This window comes from Phasianus colchicus, chromosome 14 (genome assembly GCF_987193195.1).
Source record: "Phasianus colchicus chromosome 14, bPhaCol1.hap1.1, whole genome shotgun sequence".
NCBI lineage: Eukaryota > Metazoa > Chordata > Aves > Galliformes > Phasianidae > Phasianus > Phasianus colchicus.
In genome coordinates this window covers 3,621,500-3,631,980 of record NC_143449.1, presented here as the reverse complement: position 1 = coordinate 3,631,980, position 10,481 = coordinate 3,621,500, and the positions used below count along the sequence as shown (strand labels likewise).

General features: G+C 39.1%; 1 protein-coding gene across 1 annotated transcript; it reads left to right on the top strand.

Annotated features, from left to right (window-relative positions):
- The first annotated feature begins 13 nt into the window (after window positions 1-13).
- On the top strand, window positions 14-10,277 carry FAM199X (family with sequence similarity 199, X-linked). The gene is made up of 6 exons (XM_031602698.2): window positions 14-275; window positions 2,739-2,955; window positions 5,100-5,249; window positions 5,578-5,739; window positions 6,835-7,095; window positions 7,444-10,277. Exons 1-6 carry the CDS (start codon window positions 94-96, stop codon window positions 7,612-7,614), a joined length of 1,143 nt encoding a protein of 380 aa, XP_031458558.2. The 5' UTR covers window positions 14-93; the 3' UTR covers window positions 7,615-10,277.
- Window positions 10,278-10,481: the final 204 nt, after the last annotated feature.

Here is a 10,481-nt window from a genome sequence, read left to right as displayed (position 1 = left end):
CGGCCGGCGCTTCGTCACTTCCGGCCGGCGGCCGCTCATGGCGGCGCCTGCGGCTCGGCCTCTGCGTGCGTGAGGCGCCCGCCTGCCGCCGCCATGACCGAAGAGCTGTATGAGAAGTTCCTGGCTCCCGACGAGCCGTGCCCGCTCCTTTCTCACCAGCACCCTCCGCGGGGCGGGAGCCTGAGCGAAGAGGGGTGCCTGGATGTCAGCGACTTCGGTTGCCAGCTCTCGTCCTGCCACCGCACCGACCCGCTGCACCGCTTCCACTCCAATAGGTCGGTGGGGCGACAGGCGCTGCCCGGACGCTGAGGCCGTGCCCCGTTCTGTGCGGGCCGGGGAGCCGCGTGGCTCTGGTCTCTGTGTGCGGTGACCGGTGTGGGCTCTGCTGGGCTTTGAGGCGCGCGGGTTGTTCCCGATTTTTTTTTTTTATTTTAAAGCTCTGTGAACGGGCACCTGGGGTGAGCTGTGGCTGTTGTAATTCAGATCAGCAGAGGCTGACACCAGCAAGCCTGCGGAGGTTGCGAGTGAGTCAGGAGCTCGGTGACTGTAGCGCTCCTATCCTGTGCTGCTAACTAAGGGCAAATCCTTCGGTCTGTAGTTTGTAGAGATAGCCTATTTTAAAGAAATGCTGATTGTACTTGAAAAATAAAAGCCCAACAGCCCTGCTCGCCTAATTTAACATCTGAGTATGTGTGGAACTAAATTTGAGTACAGCTGTAGCTTTTACGAGAATTGTTTGTGAGACTTCAGTCTTTGGCAGGTGTGTGGTAGTTTTAGTTCCCATTCCAGTGTTACAAAATGCTTCCACTGGTTGTTAGTGTTTCTACTATAGCAAAATGAACAGACAGTCTCTCAAGTGAATTTGTTGAAGCGATAATGTGAAGTGTGAAATAACGTTTCAAAAGTGTTTTTCAGAGGGGCGGGTTTTTAGTTATTGATTCTTAAATGATTCAGTATGAGAAATATTGATAAATAGTTGTTGTGATACAGTGATTTTATCCTAAGACCTAATAGTGACAGGGATGGTAAGGTGCTTGTTATTTGTTGACTAAATGCTAGCTTGGGGGATACCATGCATTTGTTTTGTGTTTCTCTTTTTGTGGGCCTGTGCTTCCTGGGTGTTGTTTTCAGTCTTGCTCATTTTACAAACCCAGGTACAAAAGGCATCTTGAGTCAGTACTGCATTGCACTGAGTTAAGCTGTTGCTCCCAAGGGCTTTCCATGCTTCAAAGCCACAAGTAATTGTAAAGTGGCAGTTCCTTCTTTCTCACCTGCTTTATCCCAGCAAGAAGAGCAGGCTCCCTGTGTGTGAGGTAACTGCCTGCCTACACCTGCAGTGATGCTGCTGCATATCTGGTGTGCCTGCGTGGTTGGTTAGTGTTAGAGTCCCTATACCTCACCCTGTGTTTTCATAGGTCTGTAAACTGTCTGCTCTCCCTCCTTCCTCAGTGTTTAATGAATATTGAAATTGTAATGTTCAGAATTATGTTATCACCTCTCTTCTATTCTATTATACATGGATTGATTGTCTTGCCTGCAAAGGTCTGTACCAGTATGACACAGCACATGGGTAAGGGATAGAGAAAGGGAGAGTAGGATCTCATGAATGCTCTAAAAGAGAAGTTTGTGGAATGCCTTCAATGTTGAGTGAATTCATGCTTGCCAAAGAGATGTGGAAGTGAGTCCACTGCAAACAGCCAGCCAGGTATGCAGCATAAATAATAATGGTGGGGAGCAGCCTGTCTGCATTATGGCACTGCTCAGCTTTTGCAGTTGGATAAGAAGGTGTTTCTCTGGTTAGCCAGACTGAAGTGCGTATACTAATGGAATGAAAATATATTATGTGCATTTGTATGGTAAATTTTAAAGCTTTTGCAAATAGTTTGGGCTGTATTGCAGTGCTGTGCTGACTCATAGTTGTCTCGACCTAGTTTTTACCAATGTGTAATATAAATCCAGATATGGAGGCTGGTTTCGTGAGCTTGTTAAATTCTGGCTTGTTCCCAGGAAATACATTCTGTGAAATCTGAGTCTTCAGTCATTTTACTTCAGCAGCAAAGTTGACTCTCTTTTTAAACATGAGGAAAAAAGTGTTTTGATTTGGCATAGCAGCATTTTCATACGTCTGGGTTCCATCTTGGAGTTAATTGTAACAACATGTTCACTGGACGTGTCTGTTTTTGCAATTCAGAGTTGAAAACAGTGAATAACGAAGCCTCAGCTCTCTCTATGTTATATTTCCAGTTAAATATTAGTTTTGTATGGGATTGTCATCCTAGAATTACTTCTTGACTCTAAGTTGGAATGTAGATTAGTGAGTGTTGTACTTTCCAAAAGGTTAATTGAAATAAGAAAAACTAAGGAGGAAATCAATTTTTTGCGATAGTTATAGGAAACCTTAGTATATTAAAAATTAAAACAAAAAAAGGCAAAAAATGTACACGCTGTGGGATTCATCACTCCGAGATGGAAAGATAACACATTGCAATAAAGATATAAGTATCTTTGTTTGGATTTTTGCCTTGCTGTTTTTTGTGTTGTTTATGGACCTTTTAAAATATTGAAAAAATAGATTACTTCTGTTTAAATAACTAAAATGTATTTCAGTGTGAATGTAGTCATGTTGCTGACAAGCAAAGTGGAGATGATATTTTGAGCCCTAGGAGAACTAAATGTTTTTCAGGACACGTGATGCCAATATAGTTGCTACTTTCTGATTGTTTTGTCCTGCTTTACAGATGGAACTTGACTTCTTGTGGAACTAGCGTGGCCAGCTCAGAGTGCAGTGAGGAGCTGTTCTCCTCAGTTTCAGTTGGTGACCAAGATGACTGCTATTCTCTGGATGACCAGGAGTTCACCTCTTTTGATTTGTTCCCTGAAGGCAGTGTCTGCAGTGATGTCTCTTCCTCTATCAGCACATACTGGGATTGGTCAGACAGCGAGTTTGAATGGCAGGTAAACTGTAAATGTTCCTCTGTAAATGTAAAATTCTGTATAGGTTATTAAGTGCTGGATTTAGCTTTCAGTGAAAAATCCTCCATGTTTTTCTTTCTCTGATAACTCCTGAAACCTATGAGCAGATATCTGAATCTTCAGTGATAAGGAGAACGTTTTGTTCTATTTTGTCCTAGAGTACTTAGTCTGGAGGAGAGTCTGAAAGTTGGCTCCTCAGAGATGAGTGGTTACATATTATGGTTTCTTTGTGACCAACATATAGGACATAACCTCACAGCTACAAGTTATATCTTGAAGGTCTGCCCTGCAGGTGTTGTATGACCAGATCTATGCTGTTTTCACTGATCTGGTCATCTTGAGTCTTCTGTGGAAACTGAGCTGGCAGCTTGAGAAAGTGTAGAAGTCTTGCTATAGCCTATTTCCTTTTTTTTTGTGTGTGTGCCTGTTAAATTTAGGAGCTCTCTTTTTGTCTCCCCCGGATGTGAAAAACTGTAAACTGCTTTTTTCTCTAGACTGTATGTAATGTGGACTAGTTCAGGTATCTTTGGTCTTACTATTTCATTTATCAGTCTTTTAATGGTATCATATAATCACAGTGTGGCTTGAGAAGGGACCTTAAAGCCCACACAGTTCCAGCTTTTTTCTGTTTGCAGGTTGTCCCCTTTCCCCACCAGCTCAAACTTCCCAGGGCCCATCAGCCCAGCCTTGAGCACCTACAGGGACAGGACATCCACAGCTTGTCAGAGCAGCAGTACCAGTGCCTCAACAACCTCTGAGTAAAAAATTTCCCCCTAATATCTTACCTAAATCTCCCCCTCTTTTGATTTAGAGGCCATTTTCCCTTGGCCTATCACTATCACAGTCTCCCTCCTGTTTATAAGGCTCCTCTCAAGCACTGGAAGGCTGCAGTGAGGTTTCCCCCCCGAGTCTTTTCCAAGCTAAACTAGCCCAACTCCCTCAGCCTGCTTTCATATGAGAGACGCTCTCTGAGCATCCTTGTGACCCTTTTGTGGTTGTGTTCCAGGTGCTTCTTGTGTGCCTGGGGGTCTTAGGCGTGGGTGCAATACTCCAGCACTTAAATCTTTTTATTTTGTAGACTTAAATCAACTTTTAACGTGCACATAACTTTGAAATAGGAAACATTGTGCATCAGAATACATTGAAGAATGTGTTTACATTTTGTCATAAAGCTTAGACAAAGCATCTTGTAAATGCAGCATGGACTGAATACAGCTTTCAAGAAATACAAATTCTGTTCTGAAAGATTCAAATAAGCATAAGATAACATGGATTGAGATTTGCTCTGAATTTCTTACTATTTTTGTCTGTTAGTCTCTGTAGGTTTTGAAGTTACAAGCGTGTAGTGCAGCCTGGAGGAGCAATTTTGGTTGGATCCCAATGATTCAGTGTTTTGCAGAGTTGTAAAACTTTAGTTGCCTGATGAACTGAGGGATTGTTTTGAAAAGAAGGGATTTGTCACATCTTAGTTAGCTGACAACGTTTGATTAGTAGCTAGCTTTTTTTTAACAAGCATTTTTTTTAGAGACATGATTGATTCAACTTGTACCGTTTTTGAAAGACTTTTGTAGCTTTGTACAGTGTTATCTGGCACAATCTGAGTATGAGTAATCCAGCTGTCACACTTTAACTGGAAATGCATTCAGAAATTATATATCAGTTGTACATATGAAGTTAGCTTAAGTTTTGCAGTTGCTTCCAGGAAAATGACAATTTTAATTCAGTTGTATCATGTAATTATGGGATGTGGTATAAATTACAGGCCTACTCTGAAGTGATCTTTCCTAAAGTAAGAATATGAGGTTTGGCTTTAAAATGTAATGGGCAATTTACAGTGAGAGAAGGGAAATACTGAAATGCCACATCATTCTGTTCTTTATTTAAATGTAATTTTAAAAAAAAATCTATGTTGAGAGTAGTGTGATTTGAGTTTGCTGTGCTTGCAGATTGTTAAAAGGCTAAAGCAAGTACTGTAGGTTTTTCAGTAATTACTAGGTAGTTGTTAGAGCATACAGATAAACGATGGTTTGCTAATTTGACTGTTTTGAATTGTTAATTGTGTTGGAATGACTTTAAATGTGTCTACTGTATTCTAAGGTTTTGTTCTTTCTCTTGCATATTACAAGCTGCCTGGCAGTGACATTACAAGTGGGAGTGATGTACTTTCTGATGTCATACCTAGTATTCCAAGCTCTCCATGTCTGCTTCCAAGAAAGAAAAACAAGCATAGGAATCTTGATGAACTTCCATGGAGTGCAATGACAAATGATGAACAGGTGAAATTAACTTTTTACCTACACGAGAACTGCAAGATACAGAAGAACTTCTAATTAGTGCAACGTCTTAAAAGACATAGTGGTTGCTGTAGGTGTAAACACAACTATATTCAGTATTATTTGATTCTTGGCATTAAATCTTGTCTTCTGCAACTGTAATGGGTGGTTTTACATGTTCTCAAGCTTTCATCTTGAGTTTTTGCAGATTCTCAGTGAGCCAAAGATCATAGGAAGCAATATTTGAGAACATTTTATTCTGATGGCCTTTTTTTCTTTTCTGTTAGAATTAGTACACTTTAAAAATTACTTGCTTTTCTTTGGGTTGTAGGTTGAATATATTGAATATTTAAGTCGTAAAGTCAGTACAGAAATGGGCCTTCGAGAGCAACTTGACATTATCAAAATTATTGATCCTACTGCTCAGATATCACCTACAGATAGTGAATTCATTATTGAGCTAAACTGTCTCACAGATGAAAAATTGAAACAGGTGAGTTAAGGTTTGTATATATGCCTTTCTGGATTTTTCAATTCCTCTAGCATCTGTTTTGTCTTGCAAAATCTTAGAGTCATGATCAATTCTTCTATATTGTTGTTATGTACAAGGAAATAGACTAGTGCACAACACTGTCAAGAAGGAAACCAATTCAAAAATGTATTATATGTATTAAACTCACATAAAAGGCTGATCTTGTATTCTCAGTATTTGTTAGAAGTCTAGCAGTCAGTTCTGAAATGCTGGCATGTGTGTAATGAGTTTAACCAGTACTGCTTATCACAAAGCTTATTCCATTTCATGACAGTTGAGGGGCTGAGGAGATGAATTTGCTATCTGAACATAAACTAGTGTTTCAGATTCAAAGGAATTAGAGGGAGAAGAGGTAATCCTCTGCTTAAGGAGGAGACTGTAAACTTAATGTGAAAAGATACAAACCAATATATTTTGAAGATGTTACAAAATACAAATACTAAGAAGAATGGCAACTGGTTGGTATGGTAGGTATATGCTACTGCCTCCTTAGCCTGTGATGTTGTGATGTATTGTTGGGAAAAGATGCAGAATCCTGGCAGGCTGAACTTCTGTGTGTTGCTCTGTATTTGTGATTGTGATGAATGTAAAGATTGAAAAGGGTAAACAAGCACTGCTCTGGTGGATTTGGACTATCTTATGCTTCAAGATAAGTATCATCTTAAATTACTACTTTTCCTTTTTTTGATTGTATGTAGCAAAATAAACGGTTTTAATACCTTGGGTAAACATCTTAGTTCAGTTGAACTTTACTGGTATTTGTTCTGTGTTATTACTGTAACTTGAAAACTGAGGGGAATGAGCAGGAGGGAAGATAAACAGAACCTTGTTACTCATTTTTCTTCTTTCTGCAGTGAAGTTAATACATAGTTAAGTTAGTTCTCTTGGTGATTGTAAGGTGGCTTGAGATTTAAGCAGCCACAGCAAAATGTTCTAAGAGATTAGCTGAACTTGTTCATCATTACTGATAGGCAGTTTGGTTTCTTTTACATGCAAAGGAGTGTCTCAGTGCAGTATTTATCAAGCTTTAGTAATTCTGTTGCATCTTTTCCAAAGGTGAGAAACTATATCAAAGAACACGGACCTCGTCAGCGATCTGCGAGGGAAAACTGGAAGAGGAGTAACTACAGTTGTGCCAGTACCAGTGGTGTGAGTGGTGCCAGTGTCAGCAGCAGCAGTGCCAGCATGGTCAGCTCGGCGAGCAGCAGTGGTTCCAGTGTTGCTAACTCTGCTTCAAATTCAAGTGCCAACATGAGTCGAGCGCACAGCGACAGTAATTTGTCTGCAAGCGCTGCAGAAAGAATCCGGGATTCAAAAGTAAAAGTTTCTAATTGTATACATATGTTTTAAGCTTTGTATCTTACTACTGTTGCTTAATTGATCCTAACTGGGACATCTGTATTGAAAGGATGTGTTTAGTAACTGTGGATCTGCTGAAATGATTTAGCCAAGTCAATACTGGCCATTCCTTCTGGCATGACATCTGTAGAGTAAGTCTTCTGATTACTTTTGGGTAAGATGAGTGAGAGTTCAATGATTCATCTAACTTCATTAAGTTTTTTCAGTCCAGACCTTAATATACTGTTTAACATAGAAACCACCTTTAAAGTTGCTAAACTTTACTGAACAACATCTTATTTTTGTCTGTCTTCTATATTTTGACAGAAACGTTCCAAGCAAAGGAAATTACAACAAAAAGCCTTACGCAAGAGACAGCTGAAAGAGCAAAGACAAGCTCGTAAGGAAAGACTGAGTGGATTATTTCTTAATGAAGAAGTGCTCTCTTTAAAAGTGACTGAAGAGGACCATGAAGGAGATGTGGATGTTTTAATGTGACAGGGGTGAATTGATCAGTGTTCTTTCTAAGCCTTAAATGTATTATTGTTTACATGTATTTCTTGACCAAATTTTGATTAACATTAACAGTATAAACCAGGTCTTTCCTCAAGTGTAATTTTTGTAAGATGTTCTAAGAGTTGAGTAACTTCAGCTTTTTGAGATTTAATTTTGCAAGTAAGACTTCAGAAATTTAATTGACTTCTGAAAAGCTGCTGAATACATAGTTGTTATGGAAAACTGAACTTGGCTAACATGCTACTTTCTTGCAAGGCATATACCTAGGGATGCTTTTGGATGACACTAAGTATGCAGTTCTATATTCCAGCCTTTTTTCTTTTTACTTAGTTTGTGTTATTAAACTTAGCTGGTTTTGTCTCTTTCTTTCCTGTTAAGAAAGTTGTTTAGCTTGGGGGGGGTGGTATCAAACAGACTTTAATTCTGTAAGGCTTTCATTACTCTTTCTGTTGGATCATAGAAAATCAAAATACTGTGATAAATCCCATTGCTAGTAGTTGCTGATTACCTCAAACTACATAGAAGTGAGAAGCAGGACTTCTAAAGCAGAGTATCTGTATACATAAATAATGCCTAATTGTATAGTTGTTTAGGAAGCAGGTAAATTTAAGAAAAAGAAAAAAGACAAAAAATACAATTTGAAAACTTAGTCTTTAAAAAATTATTCTGCTGCTCAGTGTCTAGGTCTGATCAATAGTAAAGGTTGACCAGTACATCCCAAGGACTGCTGTAAAGAGATTCAAATGGAATACTTTTATGCATTAAAAGTACATTAATCTTTATTAAAGTTGTCTAAGACGCTACTTAAAATAGTTAAAAATGCTACTGGAAACAGATTTGCAAACAAGAGACGCACAGCTTTGGTGTCTTTTTTTCCTTTATTTCTAAATTTATATCTAAATGCATCTTGTAGGCAAGGAAGCTTATGCGTAGACACAGCTGTCTTTTCTAATTATATGCTTATCTTCTTTGCCCCCCAGCTGAGGATGAGTCTTCCGTGTGAGTTGTTGCACTGTTCCGAATGTGCTTCAGAATTCTGATTTTGAAGTATCTCTTAAAATTCAGATTACAGGTGGGGAGGTAAAAGTAGTAGTTTTAACCTGTTTCCTCATCATGACTATTTGTAAAGTGACTTCTGTCCTTGCCTTGGAACTACTGGTTACAATATTCTTTCCACCAGCACTTGAGATAAAATTGATACTTACAAATTTCAGTGTGAAACCTAAGAGGCTTAAGAGCACTTTCTAGTTCTGAGTTCAGGAAGGTCATTTTTTTTGTACTTTTTTTTAATCCTGATGCTTTACTGCTTTCATTTTACTTTCATTACCTAATGAGTTCAGTGTGGTCACAGCTGCCTGTAAATGCAGCACATAGCCCAACTCTGCTCACTCATTTTGAATGTCTTACACATACTTGTTTGCTGTGACAGCTCAAGTATCTGAATTTTAGAGGTAGCATTCCCTATGGCCCTGAAATAAACAGACCAGTAAAATATCTGAACAATGGCTTCTGAAAGGGCTTCAGTGAGATATAAGTTGAGGTCCAATTCTCTAACTAGTATATGTGGACTTTGTCACTCTCATTGCTGCCAGATTTAGCCATTGATTAAAAAAAAAAAAAGGTATGTAATGTCATTTTAAACTTGGATGTTAGCTACTCTGTATTGCCCATCATTTGGCTGCTAACCAGAAGTGACTGTTTCCCATCAGTATTCACTTGCACTGCTCTATAACTGGTTGATACCTCTCTTCCTTCTGTAGAAACAATACTAAAAAGTTTGTAGTGGCGTACAAAGATGCAATGCCTCAGGATGGTGGAGTTTGAGGGTGTGTCATTTTAGCCTGTTTCAGTAGCCTTTCAGAGTTTAAATTCCTCAGGCTGTGCTGAGAGTTGGACCCCTTTGTTTTGATGAGGTACCTGTCTGCTAGCTTCCCAAGGTTATTAATGAGAGAGGATAGTATTTCCAGCTTGATCCTAAGTGAGTATAAGTTGATCCAAGTGATTAAATTGTTCTAATTACTCACCTGCTGTATTGGAGAAGAGTTCCTGGGTGCCATGGTAGCTGGTTGTGGTAGGTCATCTCCAGCTGGGTACTTCCGTTGCTTCAGTTCAGACAAATGGACATAAAAGTGTGGGTTTTCAGGGGTGCCATGTAACTTACAGCTCAGTGATCTGTGGTTCCAGAGCGATTTTAGCCTAAGAATACAAAACTAGGAATGCTCTGATCAGATCATTCATGATTGCTTGCTTACCTCTGTGCTGAGTACTTGGCATCTCTGAGAATTGCACTAGGAATAGCTGTGGGATTCAGACTGTATTACATACTTCTATGTGCACTTCTTTTTTTCCATCCTTCTTAGTTTCTAATGACACCCTAATTTTGAGTAGGGGTGAGAGGAGAGGGGTTTTTCTCAGATTCTGCAAAGTACTGTATGCTTAAAATTAGTATTGGATTCCTGTTGCGTTAGTCATTAAAACTGTTCTTAAACCTCATCTTGCTGATTCAAGTGTTAGGCCATTGCAGCTGCTGCTTCGTTTTACAGGAGGCTATCTACACCTTGCTGGGTTCAGATAGGTGCAGAATAACAATAGACTGTAAAAATTCAGACTTATTTTGTAGTGTCTTTAAAAAAAAAAAAAGAAAAACCAACAACAAAATCCTACATTTCCTTCATTGAAGAAAAATGTCATCTTTTAAAAGCAGAATAGAGACACATAGGGAAAAAAATTAATAGATGTATTGCTCCATGGTACTGAAGCTGTGTAACTATGTGCTTTGTACCCACTGTAATACAAATGTAATTATTTAAGCTGTGTAACATTAATGGTTTGCTTCCATGGTAACTTTT